Source organism: Mastigoproctus giganteus, chromosome 7 (genome assembly GCF_048544385.1).
Source record: "Mastigoproctus giganteus isolate SK-2022 chromosome 7, ASM4854438v1, whole genome shotgun sequence".
Classification (NCBI taxonomy): Eukaryota; Metazoa; Arthropoda; class Arachnida; order Uropygi; family Thelyphonidae; genus Mastigoproctus; species Mastigoproctus giganteus.
In genome coordinates, this window is record NC_143581.1 from 23,783,283 (window position 1) to 23,804,107 (window position 20,825).

At 35.6% G+C, this 20,825-nt stretch overlaps 1 protein-coding gene across 1 annotated transcript in view; it reads right to left on the reverse strand.

Annotated features, from left to right (window-relative positions):
- Positions 1 to 9,594: 9,594 nt before the first annotated feature.
- LOC150082652 (G1/S-specific cyclin-E1-like) overlaps positions 9,595 to 20,825 on the reverse strand; it is an 87,409-nt gene continuing 76,178 nt past the window's right edge. The window contains exons 10-11 of the mRNA XM_090378230.1: positions 11,102 to 11,259; positions 9,595 to 9,735 (exon numbers count right to left, since the gene is read on the reverse strand). Coding sequence (XP_090234356.1) covers positions 9,595 to 9,735; positions 11,102 to 11,259 — 299 coding nt within the window. The remainder of the gene's footprint in view (positions 9,736 to 11,101; positions 11,260 to 20,825) is intronic.

The window sequence follows — 20,825 nt, forward strand, 5'->3', positions numbered from 1 at the left end:
GAAAACGATCTAACAAAGTTCATCTTAGTATAAATAAACAGCACAGTAAAGAAAATGCTATTAAGTATCAGATCCAACTCTCGGCGCATGCGTATAACACATCCAAACTTTAAAAAACTTTCATTATAAGGGGACACACCCGCACCCACAAAAAAAGTAATATACAGTGGCAACAACTAGGGCGAGCGCAATAACACGATTAGTAATCGAGTGATTTCAATAATTGAATGATTAGTTGTTTCTAACTACTGAATGATTAGTTGTTTCTAACTACTGAATGATTAGTTGTTTCTAACTACTAATTATTCAATTATATCATTTGAATGATATAACAGAATGAAACAATCGAAATTCGATTACATCATTTGAATCATTCGAATGAATGAAAGGCGAGGATATATGCCATTTGCTCAAAAAAAAAAAAAAAAAAAAAAAAAAGGAGAGGGCATATGCCCTCTCTTCCATAACACAGAAATGCAGTACTCATCTCTACCGATTTATTAAATAAAAAGCATCCCAATATCTTTTGCAAATAATGGAAGGAAAAATTGAGGGGAAGAGGAAGACCTGCAACTAGGTGGAAGGATGGGATCAGTGAACTTCTGGACATGATACTTTGCGATGCTGCTCGTAGATCACACGATCGATGCAGTTGGAGGAATTTGTTGGTTGCCACAACAGCTCCTCAGGGAGTTATGTGACTGGAAGAAGAAATGAAATGGCCGATGACCTGTCGATAATTCATGATAACTGATGTTGTAGAGTAATTAATTGCATAGTCAGAATAGCTAAAATAGGAACAGCAGACAACGACACGAGAGGCATGTTGATGAGTGCCCCTTGCACTAGGAGTCTCATTAAGGCAGTAGTAGAGTTCACCCATGTATAGACAATGTCCAGAATTTCGGCCGAAGGCTATTGTAGGAGAAACCAGCAACGAGAACAAGTCTGATAGGAAGAAATTACACCATGACTAGAACTGCAGATATGTAGCCTGCTGTGTACAAAAGATAAGAAGACAAAATTGCAGTAATTAGCAAAAGCAGATTATTTATTTATTATTTATTTTTGTTTCGTATTAGGTGTCAGAATCTAGTTGAAGAAAATTCAGAATCTTCTTAAGCGCAAGTGGAACATACATATTAGTTTGCAATGGTGCCGGAAACAGTCACAATAATCGCTGGAGCACATAAATACTGCTGTAGTAGGTAAGATTTTAGAAGTAGGAGCATCAGCGACTAAGGCCATATTGCTCCGTGTATACTGTTTGTAAATTGCGTGTTTTGTGTGGTCGATTTTCTATTGTGATGGACGAAAAATTAGAGTTTCTGAAAGAAAAAAATCCTGCTACCCTCGCCTCAGACCGACTAACTCAGCCACATTGTGAAAAAGGCCCAAAAAATTTCTTCACGTCATCTACGGGATTTCAGGACTATGAGTCAAGTCTTTTCCATCCGGTGCGGGGAGGATGGCGATTCTACCAACTATGGGCGTGTCAGCAGGAAAATTTGCAAGGTGGTGCATGTGGGAATAAATTTTTTGTCCACCAAATTTTCGAATACATGCAATATCTTATGTTTCAATAAATTAATGAAAATATTAAAAATTGTGTATTACTTCGAAATCCAAAGGTAGTGCACTTTCACCACGCTGCCAGCGCCCATGCTGTCGACTGTGCTACCCACGAGGGCGTACATAAATGCATCACACTGTTTAGCACTAGAGACTACAGAGGAGGTCAAACGAATCAATGGGTCCCAAATGTACCCTGATCTTTGTACAGGTCACCACTACTTTTTTTTTCTTTTGAGAACTATTTTTATGGAAGGGGCCTATTCTCGTTATGTGGGGGCTCTATCACATGTAAGATGTATCTGAACATTCTTGTATACCAAGCGCATGTTGAACTGAATGACAACGAATCTTTGAAATCACCTGGATTGACGTATCCCAGGCGTCAACAACTAACGAATACAGTAACAACCAACTAAAGGCAAATAAGAACATGTTACCCTTAGATGTCTAAGTTTAAATCAGCTAGAGCGGTTTAAATACATATGGAATAAGCATGCTAAATCAGGAATGTACCAGACCGTAATTCTAGATGCTACAGTTTCATATTTTGATATATGGCTCAATGTAGAAATCGAAATAAATGAATTGATGAAATTTGTGTCAGAAAAGAAGGATGCTTAGGATATAAATCAAGATGCCTTGTTCAGTATGGAATGCATACTACCTTACCAAATGTTTTTGAACACTATCACCTTTTGAAAAACGAGTTCTAAAAAACTCGCTAATTAGGTGTATCCCCACTTTTGGTTGCATATTAAAAGTGTAACCAGTTACTAAAAAGTAATTTCTAATGCAAAATTATCTGAATATATTATGGAATAATTTCTTTGCCTTTAATGCCAAAATTGTATCATCTTCAGAACCCAATAATGTCCTAACAAAAAAAAAAAAAAAAAAAATTCAAATTATAATATTAGGGTCACCCGTAATCTCTCTTACATATACCTATATATATATATATATATATATATATATATATGACTGTAAATTGCGTGTGTTCTCTGGTCGATTTGCCTGTTTTGCTGAATGAAAAAAAAACCCGTTTCTGAGGAAAAACTTTGCTATCTACGCCTGAGACCGACTAACTCGACTACAGAGTGAAAAAAGCCCACTAAAGTTCCTCGCGTCATCGACAGGATTCGAATTCGAGCCTTTTCCACCCGGTGTGGGGAGGTATAATATCCTATTAGCTTGTCAGCTGTCTACAGAACTTGCTACACTGTAGTGGTAACCAAGATCATGGAATGGTAGCGGGGGGCCTGGATGACTTGTGCGCCACTTGTGTTAATGCCTGGGTTAATCACATCCAGCATGTTCCCCTTGTGAATAGCCCAATCAGTTGCACACCTACAAATTTTGTTTTGGTGCTTATATGTTCCACATTGGTAGATATTTCACAAGCGTAAGCACAATTATATAAACAAAATTCTCTTCGAGGACTTTATTCCCCTCTGCCCCATGGGTACACCTATGCATTACAGGTGTTTAGCATTAGTTACTTCTTTATCAACTAGTTTGAGTTTGGTACTATCTAGGGATATGATACTGTAGGTACTGTCCAGATATAGTGCGTTTTAATGTATGTTAAGAGCAACTAAAGGCAAGACATCATTGCTTTTTCTGTAATTGCATGTATCCTTTGTTCACTTTCCAGAATGAAAAACTCAGGTTTCAAGGAGATAAAATCCAAACATCCAAAAACTGAATAACTCGGCTGTTGTATAAAAAAGCACCTGCCATAGACACAGGTTTCAAATCACATAGCATGATAGGACGATCATAAGTACCATGCTCACTGGACTGAAATAGTGCTATTCTGATATTCCGAAGCCTATCCAAATAACCGCAGGGTCCTGAGCTGGATATCATTTCTTTCTTGGTGATTCCTTTCTACTTCTCTCTCTCTCTCTCAGGGTAACTCGGGAATTTTTTTTTTTTTTTGGCTGGTGCAGCATAAGCTTCAGGTTTCCTTGTGCAATTACGGCTAATAATAATAATAATTAAAATAATTTATTTGCAAGTTTGGGTAGAATACCCGCATTAGCCCTTGTGGTTAGCACAGTTCTTTTAATCACCATCTTTCCCAAAGCTGATAGAAAAGACCTGAGTTCGGATCGCGGCAGTGATGCAAGGAACTTTTATGGGTCTTTTTGACATCACAATGAGTTAGTTGGTCTCAGACAAGAGTAGCACGGATTTTTCTCCTGGAAACTCAGGTTATTTGTCCAACAAAACAACCACAGTATACAAGCAATTTAAAGACATTACACCCGACTAAATATGACCTACGTTGCTGATGAGCCTAAACTCTCAACAAAACAACCAATACCCTCATTAACCATAATTTTTATAATCACCATACTATATCATTACTATTAGAAAGAGTACAGGACCAGCCTGAAGTCTATAAAAGGTACTACTTTATTATTAGCCATATTGCACAAGGGAGCCTCAGGCTTCCTTGTGCAATATTTGCTGCACCAGCCAAAAAAAAAAAGGAACTACCCTGAATGGAGAGTCAGAAGAGGCAATCACCAAGAGGAAAAAAGTGATGATATTCAGCTAACGACACTGGGTGTGCCAAGCCCACACTCACCAGATGTGGGTCCCTGGGGTTAATAGTAACTTGCTTATAATGCCACATTTGTCACTGCATGTTCCCAAAATACTAGTCCACACAGCAAGTGGTATTTAGTGAATTAATTACTTTCTCTTAATAGTGCCGTTGATTCCTTTTGATTTTCACAATCTCACTCCACTTGTATATCCTTAAAAACCTTCCCTGCTAATGTAAAAACTTCACATGCAACATAATACTGTTAACATTGATATTAGTGGATCTACTCACTGCTAAAAATTCCTTCTTCTTTGCATTGCAGACACCTTCATTTCATCATTCAGAGTTTGCTTGATTTTTCTGTCTGTTGCCCAGTGTTCCATTATCAGAATAGGTTGAACATTCTATTTTCCCCACACAAAGAGCCCTTCTTTCACTTTGCAACAGGTTCCCCAAGTGTGAGATGTATCCCCCTGGGAACTTTGAGGATTGACAAACCAAGTGGTTTTTAAAGAAACTGAAAAAATATTCAAGTACTGTATATATTAATTTATAAAAGTGTATATATTCATACCTAAATTTTGTCAAAGCTGTTTATTTGCACTTGGGGTGGGGGACATGAAATTTTTGAAGTTTGTAAGGGAGTTCAAAGTATGAGTTTGGGTACCTCTGCTCTAACACCATTTTCTTTGAATCTCACAAAAATATACAAATTGTGCTTGCCAGCGTTTATTCGGAGGCTATTTTGCTCTGCCACACTGACTATAGTAAATAGCTATCTTGAGTTATGGCATGGCTTCTTGTAAGCAAACCACAACACAAATTATGGGAATATACTCAATTATTGCAACTCGTGTTCCTGATTGGTTTGTGCATGCGATCTCTTGTTGCCACCTGCCCTAAAATTGGATGACAGCGGAACTAATTGAGCATATACATTTTGTAGGCCCATTGTATCACCACCTCCTTTGCAGATCTTTTGTTAATAAAAAAAAAACTCAAAACCGTCTCATCTATATTTCAAATAGCTTACAAAACCTTCACAATCAAATGTACTAGTTCCATCATCGTCCTGCCATGAAGAACTTTGTCTGCAATACAGACAAACTTATCCTTTCTTGCTTTAGTAAATTCTTGGGAAATCTATCTGAAATATCTTTCACTCCCAGTTAGACTATATAAATGCAATAGCCCATGCAAATAAATCAATTTATTTTATTATTTTATTTTTTTTTGTTAGCACATCAGCTTCTGTAGCCATAATTCACCTCCCAAAGTTTTTGCATTTTACACTGATCCAAGCCAGGGGCGGGATTTGAACCCAAAACCTCTGGGTTGGCAGGCAGGCACTTTACCCACCTGGCTACCTGGTCTCCTTGTTTCAAAAAAGATAACTAGGCAATAAAAACCTACAATGTATTATTTTATTGCAAGTGTCCACATCACCAGGGCAATGAATTAGTGTTGTGAACAAAAAATTGCAAATCCTTTGAAAAAGTAGTCATAAGCTAATAAAATCAGCAAGTAGGCAGCCCAACTCAAGTTGTTTATAGAACTTTAGCTTAAATTAAACAGGGTTCACTTGTTAAAAATAACATCAAACACTATTTAGATGTTTTGGGATAAAAGACAAGAAATAATTGAAAATAGCATACTCGATAATTTTATTGACACCATATTGGATAAGTAGAATAATCCTTTGGAAATGGCAAACTTATTACTTAACAAACAACTGGAAGTGTTTCAGACTATAATTCATATAATCACAACTTCAGCCTTTTAAGAATTTAATGCTGACAGCAATTATAAGGAAAATAATTGTCACTACAATCTTCTTGGGTTCCCTTGTAAAGTTGCAGACAAGCTGAGTCTGACAATAATTGTCACTTGTCCAGTTATAGTTTTAGATATGGAGAACTGTCAAATTATAGAGACACTGAATTTTTATTTTATTTTATTTTTTTTGCAAAGTATAAAAACTGGTCCCATAGAACACCACATTTGAAAAGAAAATATCACAATAAATATTATGGCTAGTTGTGAGCACATATACAAGTGTGAAAAAAAAAAAATTACAAATTCATCTCTACATACAAGAACTGTATCATTAAAGCAATCAGTTTCAATAAAACCTACAATAATAGAATGGGTTTTAAATGAAATGGTTAAAAACTTTTAAAAAGCCATCTACTGCCATCTCTTTTTGATATTCAATATCAAACTGATGTGCTACATCTGACTTCATATTTCTGAAATCCTTCAACTGAAAACTTCATGCATTATTTTTCCAAAGATTCCTTTAGCAGTCTAAATCAGTCAACTAAATTAAAACGGCAGTGATTTCATCAATTAGGAATTTCCATTAAGACAAATTAGCACAATAAACATCTACTCATGAAAATATGTAATTTAAGTAGAAATTGCAGGTTTATTTGTTGGCAATATATAATTTCAATTATGGGTAAATTCTAGTAAGGCATATCACAATCGAACCTTTCACCATGTGCAATATTTAATCAAGTTATGGCACCATTACAATATTGGCATTTAAAGACATTTATAATAAATAAGCATTTTTAATATGTGAGCATAAAGAAGCAATTTTTCACAAGTGTATTGTTTAATACACCTTTCAAATGCCATTGTTACATCCATTCAGGACTAAACACATGCACACCATTCTTAATTGCTTCAAAAGAAACTTTGTACGTGAGCAGATGGCACGGAAATACAGATGATATGCAATACACTTTTTTATAAATGTAACAATGTTGGAAGAAACTTGTGCACCTCTTAATGCATAAAATAAATTCACATTTGATAAGATCAAACACCTTTTAAAATCAATCAAATCTAGGCTATACCACATGAGCAGGGATTTCCAACAGCATGCCAAACTGAATGAGTAATAGCTTTATTTTGGCCAGCAAATTAAAAAAAAAAAAGTAACATTACAGCTGCTGGCAATTTTTCCTAGTAAGTTAAACCTTTTTTTTTTTTTTTTCAAACCATGGTGAATAATAATTTTGGTAGCAACAGCAATTTCGCTATTGCTACCAAACACAAAGTGACCTCAGATAGCACACTGTCACATGTCACAACAATCTCACAAGACTATTCTTTGAATGCTATTCATTTACATGAGGCGACACTGCTATGAAAGAAATACATATTTAAAAAACCAACATGAAAGTTAAATGAATCATTCTACTAGGTTGAGACTGGAGAAATTCTACATTAAGAGGTAGCAAAATATGACTACATTGATACTATTAATTTACACGTACTTAAGTATGGGTATGCTACTTTTTTTTTATTTTTATTATTATTTTTTTACACATCCTGCAAAACTGATATGCAGATGAGATTTGTCAATTTACAAAAATGCAAAGATATATTAAAAATTGACTAAGAAAAATCTCACACTGAGATTTGTTGGTAGCTTAAATAATTTGTAAAACTGCATAGTGCCATTTACAAATTGCATGGTCAATTTACAACTTCTTCAACACTGATTTTTGTATGTGCAGTTCCTGCAGCTAATACCAAAGCAAATCAGTGATTCATTTGTAACACACATAAATCGGACAATAGAAATGTTTAGCTCTACAATGAAACCAACAGGTAAACCATTACAATAATATTAATTACCAAAGATAATAGTAACATTGTACTTTTTACAGGTGAGAGTGAAAAAATATACATCTTAATGAGAAAATGACAAGCTCATCACTTCGAAAGACATATTGCACAAGTCATGAACACCTGATATGGAAGTAGGCTTAGTGTTTCAGAATATATGACGTAAATACTCAACATTATATACAAACACAATGCAGTTTCAGAAAAATATAAAACCAAAACATATGAAAAATATACCTTTATTGCAAAACACATTTATCTAATATGTGAAATGGATAAGAAAATGTCTGAAGTCAATGATTGCTAGTTATGTAATGAGCATATGATTATTTACTCACAAGGAATGTTCAGCATTTCATTCAGTCCTATACATATTCTATGTATTCCCTTACACTATGCAGACATGTAAGGTAACCAAGAAACAGTTTTCACTGAATAAATGCATTGCAAGGTACAAGTTAAATATTAATATAGAGCGCTATGCAAATTAATTTAATGGAATTTTTATTTAACCTTATTGGATTCTTTATTGTTCCTCTTCAGACACCAATCTCATTATATGGTACATTAAATTTACAAGTGATCTTAAAATATTCCCTCTTAAATAATATTAAGGTTATTGAGAACTATGAAATGGATTTCTTTTTTAAAAAATACAATATTCAACACACTTTTCAGATATTATCTAGAAATCTTAACAACTAAGAAGTTGGCAGTCTACACTTTTTTTCTTCCCCTCAAATGTTACTTTTGAAGGCCAAAAACCACCAATTTTTGTATTATTGCATCTTTAAAATTCAAAAATTGTTTGAAGGCACTTGAGCTGATATTTCATCTGAACGTGTTATTTTATATTCCCCTAAGCAAAAGAAAACCTGATGCAAAAAACCACCTTTTAATTTCTGGCATTATTAGGCCCACAGTTCAACAACGATGCTCCACCAGAAAGGTAGAATTCTCTTTTAAGGGCAGTAACTGAACATTTTTATTTTACCAATTTACAGTGTAAGTGATTCAAGCACAAAACAGCTCAGCACAAAAGAATTGCAAACAGTTACAGAATTCACACCAAGAACAGTTGTTTCTATAGCAAAGAGAATGGTTTTTTGCTTCACAAATTATCCTCTCCAATTGACATACAAGTTGAAATATAGGCCATAATATACTGCAACAATTAAAAGTATATTTTATTGCAATATTTTAAAAATAAATTTAGTTACATTTTTAAAGCAATTCATAAATTAATTTTTATTGAAAAATTTCTAAAAGTTCCATTATTAAAATCCTGTTTCTGCACCACAATAGCTAATATTTTGTTAACAATTTTATCAAAACGACAGCATCATTTATGAAAAATATACCTCTAGACATTTTAATAACAAATTTTAAAAGTGATTCTAAAATGCAACTTTTAAGTGAATGTATGTATATGTGTGTACACATGCATAAGCAATAAATTCTGGCTAAGGAGAATGACATGAAGGGTAGTGTATGGATATTTCCTTATGTCTTTATCAAGCCAGCTGTAATAACAGTTTTACAAAAAACTTTTCTATAAGGCTAATTTGCTTTAAGTATTGAAATAGCCATTCTCATGAAGGAGAAAAGACAATCTGCACCCACGGTAGTAAATTTTAAGATCATAATCATCTCCTTAAAACTAGATTGGCAGTGAAAAGACTAGAGATAAAAAAAAATGCAATTTGACCTAGAATGAAGAGAGTATTGCTTAAAAGGTTCTTCCCCCCCCTCCTCCCAGTTCTGTACAACAACCCTATACAAAAAATGCTTAGATAGCTTTAACAGATTTTTCATAGTTGTCATGGTGGTGTTTCTAGGTGCTTTGGTGCAGCAGGAACTTTTTCAGTACTCTGAGGTGGTGTCAATATTCCTGCAGTGGCACGTGGACTTTTATCACTGTTAATTGTCAACACTTGGCACTGCTTTTCTAGAGCCTTTTCCTGTGAAGATAGAAAGAAGAAAGAAATTTGTTAAATTCACATAGATAAACAAATTATTTTACATACATTATCTTAATAATGAAAGGCTTTAAATAGAAGTAATTTAAAATTACTTAAATTTAAACTACAAACTAACTTTTCACCTTAAATTTTGTTCAAATATCTCTACTATTAATGGCACCTCCGTAGCCAGGAGCAGCAGTGCGTAGCACATGCTTCTTGATTAGACCAGGGTTCGAGCCTGTGACTACCAAATATGGAGGATGTGGAAAGGTCAGGGAATGACCACTGCATATACCCGGAGCAATATGGCCTTAGTTGCTAATGCTCCTAAAAACCAAAAATAACAAACAAGTCTACTATTAATGCTTCAGCAAATTAATCTTTCTTCCAAAATAGTTCTAAAAGCTAGAACTCCCATGCATTGTAAGTTACTTCCAGAAAATATATAAATTTATAATTTCAGTTTAGTTGCAATTCTTTGATATTTATTGTGGTTTCTGAGATTTCTACTATTCTGATATAATGACAAAGTTCTGAGCCTATTCCATTTATTTGTGGTTTATGCTCCTAATACAGATGATAGATATCTTTTTGGTTGTTCCAGTAACTTATTTAGCACTGTATGTGTGTCCTAGTTCCCACACAGAGAAGGAGAGAAAGGTCTGTTGATTTTCACGGTTGACTTAGTCCTATACTGGCATGCTCATTTAACAGATCATTCAATGAGGTTAACAGGCTCCCCACAAGCCTATCTAATCAGGGATCTCCATCTGCAAAACTGAGTGGTCACTACCTAGTGTGCCTTCTAAATACATTACTCTTTGATTAAAAAAAAAAAAAAAAAAGACTGCATATGATTTTTACATCTATTGTTTTCGTGACACTAATAAGGAGTTACAGATGGTATTAAAAAAGATGAGAACAAGTTAAAGAGTCTGCAAGTAAGTCAGATTAATCAAAGATGTTACTTCCACAAGTCTCTATTGTTCAATAACAATACTCAAAGATTTGGCTGCCAGTTTTTTTTTTTTTTTTTTTTTTGTTATAGCCATCAGTATAGCATATATACAGTAGTTTTCATAGACATTTATATAAATAATAAGTACTACTGCTATTCACAGCTCACGGGTTGCCAATAAATAAATAAAAAAACTAAACAAACACCTGACTTTTAGTATTTGGTCAGATGCAGGATCAGAACCATTAAAAATTGAATATAACAGAACTTAAAAAAAAAAAAAAAAAACCCCTTTTATACAGTGTTTCACAAGAAAATGGACAGTGGGCTGTTCTGATAAGTTAAAATAAGAAACATCTAATTCAAAAAACTGAATATTCTAGTGAAAGAAGTACAAATATTTACCAGTAGTTGTAAGTCAACACTATGTGTTTGAATGTTATGCATATCATCAGTTGTAACTTGCTGAAAATATTTTAGTTCTGCTCCTCCATTTTCTCTGATAGTTAAAGCAAATGGAGACATCCAGTTAACACATGGTGCAATATCAATCCATTTGAGACCTAAAAAAGAAAAAGAAAAATTAAGACATGAATTCTAATTATGGCACATAATAAATTCTGCCTTAGGTAACTATTCATGGATCACTTAAACGTAGCCAATATACTACAAAACTTAATTTTAATGCAAAAGTAATTTTAGGATTATCATAGAATCAAAGAAGAAAGTTTAGAATAATTTTAGAAAAACTGGCTGATTATTAATTTATTAAATATAATCAGTATTATTATTATTATTTTTTTTTATGAAAAGCCCAAACACAAGAGGTATTAGAACCTAGAGTACTTAGTAATGTGCTTGGCTTAGAGGTTGAGAAGATATTTGTTGACTTGAACTTCTGTAGACTGTAAATTTCAGCAAATACGTACAAAGGAATGTTTGTTCCAGAAAACGGCAGTAGAATGAATAAACAAGGAAGATGAAAAGTAGGTTCTGTGAGTTTGAAGTCGGACAGTAAATGATGTTGGCCAGTGGTGGCACTGTTTTGAAAGAGAGAGAGCGGGAATTATAGAAGCCAATTCAGAAGAACAGTGCCCATGGAAGTATCTGTAGAAAAGGCATGCAGCAGAAACAGTAAGTCTATGAGACAGCAAATGGAGAGACTCTGTTAGAGATGAGTCATTTTGGGGGCACTGCCCCAGATGTGGGAACAATATTCCATGGTAGGGCAGATTTGTGATTTGTACTGAGTGAACAGCTGTTTGGAAGAAAGGTAATGCCGAGAGCAAAAGAGAAAACAAAGTTTTTTTAGATGCAGAGAAAGCAATATTTAAAATATGCTTGTGCCAAGAGAGATTAGAAGTCAGGGTAATCCCCAAAAGAGATATATCATCTTGCCTAGAAATTGGAGTGTCACCAAAAATAAGCATAGGAGCAGAAGTACTGTACTTCTGCAGTAGACTCTCAATTTTCCGGAATAGATGGTAATAAACAAATCCCGGATAACAGATTTCCCGGTTAATCCAAAAATACAAAAGTCCCTGACTTATGTAAGAGATACGTTCCAGGATTTCTTACTTCGCAGAGTTTTACATAACTCGGGAATGACTAATAACGTATTGCAACTATATTATTATTGACAAATCGGAATTCCGTGTGATACTTGTTAATGTTTGGTCATTTTCATACATCCTTATTAGTTTAATTTTCTGATCAATGGCTTTCCTTTTGTTGGTAGATTTACTAGTAGCGTTGTCACTTATTCTCTTACTTGGCACCATGATAAAGGTCAAAAAAAGAAATTTTCTGAAAAGAACTTCACAGGGTTAAGGGAGAAACACACTATTATCACCTCACACAAACTCACATTTTACTAAAGCACATTTCTGGAAGTCACTGCATTTAAACTTTCCAGGTTACTGGGCTTTTCTGTTCTTGCATCTAATTATAAATGGGTAGTAAACTCGATCTTATTGCATTTGCGATAATACAGATAGCTGGAATTGTGTGGGCTTTTATGTTATGGTGAAATGTCCCGTTCACTGAAATCTTCAGTCATATAAAAAAAAAAAAAAAAAAAACCCCATAAATAAGTTGTAAGAAGCTTCTCTTCTTTCCTATTTTTTTTTTTACTTGTTATTCGGTGTCTCACTTGTACAATTTTTGCATGCTGTGATTGTCGTATTGATTGCTTATTTAATTTATTTATTATTTTTGTTTTAAACTGAGCGAAAAGATATTTACGTAAATCTGTAGTTCAATAAGTCAGGGACTTACTGTATCGAAAAGTGTTCAGCAACCTATGTAAAAAATATGGTGATAGATATAAAAAGAGAGAGAGGGAAAAAAAAAAAAAAAAAACTCACCGCGTCCCTTTATTTTTTGCGATGTTGATTTTAATTCTAATAGCTTCTCTTTATATTTTATGATGTTGCGTATGATTTGGTCACCAACATTATAATGGTTCTTTATAGATTTAACAGATGCACAGTTTTCAAACTTTTGAATAATTTCAAGTTTTTGACTGAAAACTTAACTCTTTTGCGTTTAGCCATCATTTTTGCAATTTCTAAACAATAAAAAAAAAAAAAAAAAAAAAATTCTGACATCCCCCACAAAAAGTAACGAAACAAAATTTGTCCTTTTGTGTTGCAACGGAACATAACAATCGACGCGACGCACTAAAACAAACTAACATTTGGTCTCTCTTTTTTGAGCAGCGGGTGTGAAGACAGTGGGGATTGCAAGATAATAAGTACACTAATCTCCCAATGAAGACTTATAATGCCGCTAGTCGCTTATTTACGACTTGCAAAATATCTGTTATACCTATTCTAGTTATTACTTGAATTTTATGACTTCTGGTTGATTTTTTTTTTTTTTTTTTTTTTTTTTTTTTTTAAATTTAGAGTAAGTGTTCCGGTTAATCTAGAGTCTGCTGTATCCTTATTGTGAGATATAAGACAAGACTGAGTTTTAGAAGGATTGAAATCACCCAAGTTGTCTTTGCACCGCACTGGAGAATTACCTGGAGATCTGCATTTAAGTAATTGGTAGTGGATATTTGAGAAGTTGAAGCTGATTGAGCAAGGCAAGGTTTCTCCAACTGGAATGCAATGTGCTATCATCAGCAAAACTATGGATAGGATTTCCAGTCAATGGAAGAAGGTCATTAATATACAAGAGGAAAAGAATGGGGGAAAGAACTGAACCTTGGGGGGGACACTGCATTAGTGGAGAAGTTAGAAGACAGAGAACCATCTACCATCACCCTCAGTGAGCGATCAGAGAAAAAACTGGATAACCAATTACAAAAAAACAGTTGGCAAACCCTAAGATGGAAGCTTGATAAGAAGACCTTTATGCCAAACATGACTGAAAGCCCTTGAGATGTCAAGAGAAACTGCTTGTGTTTCACCAAACTTTTCCATTGAATTAGTCCATAAATGGGTAACGTAAGCCAGAATATCACCAGTGGATTGACACTGACGGAATCCATACTGGCGATTGTTGATCAGACAGAAGGTTGCTAACTAGTTTAAGAGTTGGCGGTTAATTGATTCCTCCATTACTTCTGAAAGAGTAGAAGTAATTGAAATGGGATGATAATTGGATGGGCAGGATTTGTCACCTTTTTTAGGGATTGGCTGGATATGAGCAAATTTCCAAGCAGAAGGAAAAACACCTTTGGAATAAGAAAGTGAAAAAAGACGACACAGAACAGGAGGCATTGAATGTAGTGTACTGGGAGTGATAGGAGGTTGTTTATCAAGATCATCAATACATGGGTTGGAAGAAAAGTAGGATGCTAGCAGGTCAGCTTTGTCTTTGGCTGAATTAGCAATAGAAGCATCTGGACTTGACAGATATGGGAACAGAGATGGGCATAAGTTGTGGCCAATAGCTTTGGCAAAGGACCAGAATGCTCGGCTACCATTAGGGCAAGAAGCAAGTTTTCTACTCGTAGCCTATTCAAAATTTAGTTTGCCCTGATTAATAACTGCTTTACAGTTGTTGCAAGCTTTGGTGTAGGCAGAAAATGAAACTGAAGAATTGGACACAAGCCAATTACAATATACAACATTCTTCTCTTGAACAACTTTAGCACATTTATTGGAAAACCAAGGTTTAGATAAAGGATGAGATTTTAAAGTGGAGTGTGGAATAAAGGATTACATTCCTACAAAAATAATTTCACTGACATGATCTGCTTAAACATTGACACTGGAAGTTTTGAAATAGTAATCCGACCAAGGAAATGAAGAAAAGAAATCTCAGGTCATTCCACTTTGCATTCTTGTAATGCCAAACAATACAAGGTTGGGAATAGCCATGAGATAAAGGCTCCATTGGAGAAGAGACAATCACCAAGTTGTGATCTGAAGTGCCTAAAGGACCACTCACTTTGACCGTGTACTTAGGATTGTTTGTGAGAAAAAGATCAAGTGTGTTGGCTTATGGTTAGGATTGTCCAGTATTCTGGTAGGTAAATGAACAATCTGTGTGAGGTCATTAGTAATTGCAAAAGTCATAGCATCTCGACCAGCTGGGTCAGTGTGACTAGAAAATGGAAGCCAGCTGGAGTTGTGAACATTAAAATCACCAAGGAAAATTACCTCACTGTTAGGAAAGTTGGACTGGAGAAAGTCAAGTTGCAAAGATAGGAAGTCAAAGAGCTCCAAGTGATTAGCAGAGTTGGGAGAATGGTAGAGACAACAGATGAATTTGACACAATGAGGTAGAGAGATTTTAAGCCAGAGAACATCGAAGAGAGGAGATTCCAAATTACAAAGTCTCTGACAGGGAATATCAGAACGGACATATGCACAAGTACCACCTTTGAGGTGAAAAGAATCATACAGCGAATAATTTGGGCAACTGAGATGAGCAGTAGTTGAATCAACTGATAACTGAGATTCTGTCAGAAAAAGTACATGGGGTTTGGCAGACTGCAAGTGGAAATGGACATCTTTGAGATTAGAACTGAGACCACGTATATTTGTGAAATGAACTAGGAAGTGTTTGGGATGTTTAGATCTTTTCGCAGATAAGCTTACTCTATTAGTTTAACAGTCATGGTGTATTCAATACACCATGAATTGTGTGTGTGGGGGGGGGGGGGCAAACTGTTTGACGTAATGAAATTTTTGGATATGGCGTACACATGGTAAGAATATACCCAGATCCTTGACATAATGTGGCCTCTACAATGCCCCCTACATACACACTACTCTGACTCCCTCCAGTCACTATCTGGCAGTGTAGAGGTAGCAAGATTATACACTAGCTGATTCTGAAGGCTTCTAGACAGTTACCAATAGGTCTGGTGTACTAACTAGCAGTCGGCCTGCGAACACCGTTTTAGAGCTGTACCCTCGAAATGTAAGGAAGATTGGATCTTGCCATGATGTCCATCATAACCTCAAAAGTCATCAGTCACACTGCATGATGGAAGAGATGGGAAGGGTTGACCGGAACTTAGCTCTGGAGACTAAAAATGGGTTCCACCACCTGAAGCCTGAAATAAGCAAAGTGGTGGTATCGCACCAGTTGATGAGTCATCTACAACTAGTATTGCCTGGAAACAGAGGGGCGGCATTCCTCCATGTGATGTGGGCACCACACCTTGACCCCTGCTTACGTTTGTTTGCACCTGGGTGGTCACCCGCAGTGTGCTTGCGCATTATACCCAGGATTACTAACAGTCCCACGACAATGAAGGTGCAACCAGAGGATTTGGTGGTGATAGACTGTATGGACTTCGCTGAAATTGGGTCCACCTGACTTGAGTATCACCTGAATATCAGTTCCATCAGCATTTTAGACTCCCAGGTAGCAAATACAGCATATGGTACTGTGTGTGTGTGGAGACATCACTGGTTCTTTGTAATCTTTTTTTTTGCTTTTAGCTAATATTTATTTTTACTAGATGTATTCTGGATTTGTTTTCATAACACTTTGAAGACTACTCTGCTGTAAACTAATGTTATCCTTTATTACAGACTCTAAACATTCAATACATGCTACGCAAATCAAAAAGTTATTTTTTCTCACATAATTTATTAGCATATTTAGTGTTTCTCTCTTAAATCCCCTATCTTCTATGGGATCCTAGACTTGCCAAATGTGATACTTTTAAAGTATGTATGTCCTGTGCTTAGTGAGGGATGTCTTTACAACATGCATATTTATTTGAGAACACACACCAAAGTAACACATGCACAAAACCCATGCACTGCCATGTTACACCTTCTCTCACTACAGTAGAGAATCCCTATGAGGTCTAGCTAAATAGGTCACTGGCTATTCTGCAGCACATTCACGTCAATTTTGCCTCTTCTCATTAACAAACTGCTTATGTAAACAGTAGGTATTATGAATGAATGGTATACAGAATGAGAGAGAGAGAGAGAGAGAGAGAGAGAGATTTGAGCACATTTTGCATATTTTTTTGATTTGCTATATATTTGGTGTGTAAAAATTTATATGCAGTTCCTATATATATATATAGGAACATCGAATATATATATATATATATATATATATATATATATACACACACACAGGGTGTTTCAAAAACAGCTTTACAACTTTGAAAGAGTATAAATTTATTTAGAGGACGTACATATTTTGAAATGTCAGAATGTAGCAATACACTTCTAGTGTAATGCACCTAATTGTAGGCCTACAATGTACACGTGGCTCAAGAATTTTGTTGAGACCAGACGTTCTGTGAGCCACGCCAAGTCACCCACGTGTTCCTGACGATGTCGTGGAAAGGGTTAGGGATAACTTCGAAGTCCGCAAAAATCAACATGACGTACGTCTTGGGAAAGTGGTATTCCACATGTGACTGTGTGATGAGTGTTATGAAAATGTTTACACTTAAAAGGCATACAAATTATCCACTGTGCACTTTACAAATGCAGACAAGCGGGTTTCTAAGAAATTCTGTATGAAAATGTTGCATCGGATAGAAGACGACGAGGGACTTCTGGACTCCACACTTTTCAGTAATGAGAGCATGTTTCATGTTACTGGTAAGGCCAACACCCACAACTGCAAGATTTGTGGCACTAAAAATCCATGTGCCTCCCAGGAACATGTTCGTGACAGTCCAAAGGTGAACATGTTTTGCGCCCTCAGCAAAGAAAAAATGTACAGCCCCTTATTTGTCGTGGAGATGACCATTACTGGTATCTTGCATCTAGACATGCTCCAACAGTTCCTCATTCCACAAACTGATGAAGATGACCAAGAAGGATTCATTCACTTCCAGCAAGATGGCACACCCCCTCATTACCTTGGAGAAGTGGGCAAGCACCTCAACACCAGTTTCCCAGGTCGGTGGATTGGTAGAGAAGCACTGATAGTGTGGCCACCTCGTTCCCTGGATCTTACACCTATGGATTTTTTCTTATGGGGATTTGTTAAAGATCTAGTGTAAGCACCATCCTTATCTGCAAATGTTGCTGAGCTCCAAACTCTAATTACTGCCGCCGCTGCCGAAGTGATGCCAGAGATTCTACGCTGCATGTGGCAAGAAATTGACTACAGGTGGGATGGCTGCCGCATTACAAATGGAATTCCCATTGAACCATAATTATCTGAGGTAAAACTTGAAGAGTTTTGCTACATTCTGACATTTCAAAATATTGTGTACATCATCTAAATAAATTTATATACAATTTCAAAGTTGTTGTAAGGCTGTTTTTGAAACACCCTGTATACACAGTGTGTGTGTGTGTATATATATATATATATATTGTTACTATCCATACTGGAATGGATAGTATGAATATACTGTTTTTCCTTTATTATATAAAGGAAAAACAGTATATTGATAAAATGACAGCATTTCAAGGAAAGCATCAAATATTGAAAAAAAAATAAAAATGGAAGTCTTACAAAGTTTTGGCATAATTGGTTTCTGAACAAAGCTGGACAGGATCATATAGTATATAGTGAAAGAAGTTCCACAATAAGAAAATTGTGATCATGTGGTAAGTGGTCATAGATTTATATTAGAAAAGAAAAAAAAGCACGCTAGGCAACTGACTTTACATTCATAAAAAAAAAAAAAAAAAAAGGGGGGGGGGGGGGGAGAAGCTCAACAAAAGCAATATTGCTTCAACTTAAAGTTGTGACTCGTTGCAGCCACAAAACACTGTAATTTGAAGTTGTTACATATCCTCATACAACTCAGATTTAGCCCTAAGTGATTTTTCTTTTTTTTTTTTTTTTGTTATTCTGAAAGGCTTTAAAAAAAAAAAACAGATTACTCTATGAAGAAGTTAAATAAGTAGTAAAGAAGAGAGTTGATCTCCCAGAAGAAACAATTCTACCTCAACAGCATACAAAATCTGGTTCAACACTGGACAAAATGTATTCAGTGAAGCGAGGGGTTTAGGTATGTATAAAAACAATACAATCAAATTAAAGACATTCATTTTACAGTGTTTAGATGAATTAGCACAGCCTCTACATGCCACAAAAGGACTTTTCACCAGTAGAGAGTACTCATTCAATTCATCAGCTGAATTATTGACTTTTTTCCATCTATTATTATATAAAGGAAAAATCTTTTCTTTTTTTTGTATTTACATATCTTTGTACTGTTTGTTTTTTGGAGCATTAGTGACTAAGGCCATATTGCTCCGGGATATGCAGTGGTCATTCCCTGACCTTTCCGCATCCTCCGTATTTGGTGGTGATGGGCTCGAACCCCAGTCTAATCAAGAAGCGTGTACTATGCACTGATGCTCCTTCCCACCTGGCTACGGAGGTGCCTACACATATCTTTGATTCTTATCAATTGCAATATATGCAGGTATTATTCTCCTTACTGCTATTGAAATGCAATTGAGCAGCAGCATGGAAAGCAAAGCAAATTGGAATTTGCAGGACTACTGGGAGTCATAGTGGAACAAGTAAATACATGGGCTGTGTTAGGGTAACTAAGAGTAGAAACAGGTGCATGTACACCAATGCTAGGAGTATAGTTAATAAATTTGATGAGCTTGAAGTGCTAGTCAAGACATCAAAGGCAGATATTGTTGGGATATCAGACACATGGTGTCACACAGACATAAGCAGTGCAGAACTGGAATTTAGGGAGTACAATGTGTACAGAAAGGGAGGAGGGGTTATACTGTTAGTTAAGAAACACAAAATCTTATAAATGGGAGATTTTAATTTCCCAGATATTGACTGGAATTTGAGGGTTGGACACACACATGGCTTTTGTGGATTTATTGGATGATTGTTTTCTACAGCAGCATGTTCAGGAGGCAACTAGAGGGAGTAATATTCTTGATCTGATTATCAGTAGTGATTCTTCGTGCATCAAGAATCTGCAGATAAAGGAACCACTAGGTGGCAGTGATCACAGTGTGCTGAAGTGGGATTTATTCAAAGAGGTAACTACCATCAAGGGTAAAGGGAAGGGTTTTTGCTTTTGTAAAGGTGACTACGGTGGTCTGAGACAGTATTTAAATTCTATACGGTAGAACCAACTGCAAATTCAAAATGGGAAGCATTCAAAGAATTTAACTTGGAAACTACTAGGCTTTTCATACCAACAAAGAAATATTGTTCTAGATTTAGGCTTAAATGGATGTCAGATGAACTAATTAGACATGTGACAGAGAAGAAAAATTCATGGGACATATAAAAATTTAACATGTAACACAGAAGCCTATGATAGATATAAGCTGGTCTGAAATCAAGTTACAAAGGAGGTTAGGCAGATTATGAGAAATCTTTGGCAAAGGATGCAAAGAAAAACAGCAAAGATTACTTATGTAAACTCTAGAAGGAAGGGGTAGAATCAGATTGGTCCACTTGACATCGATGGTTCAACTGTTGATTATCCTGCTCAGGTAGCTAACAAACTAAATGAATATTTTGTATCGACATTCACACACGAGTTATTCAGGGAGGGGAATGCCAAAGGTGTAGTCAACTCTGGCAGTAAGCTAGATAATCTTGTAATAACTGAGAGTAAAGTGGAGGAGAAATTGTTGAAGATAAACACAAGAAAGGCGCCTGGGGTGGATGGAATCTATCGTTATATAAAGGGAGGCGGCAAAGGAAGTAAGCAAACGCTTAGCCACAATTATGAGAGCTT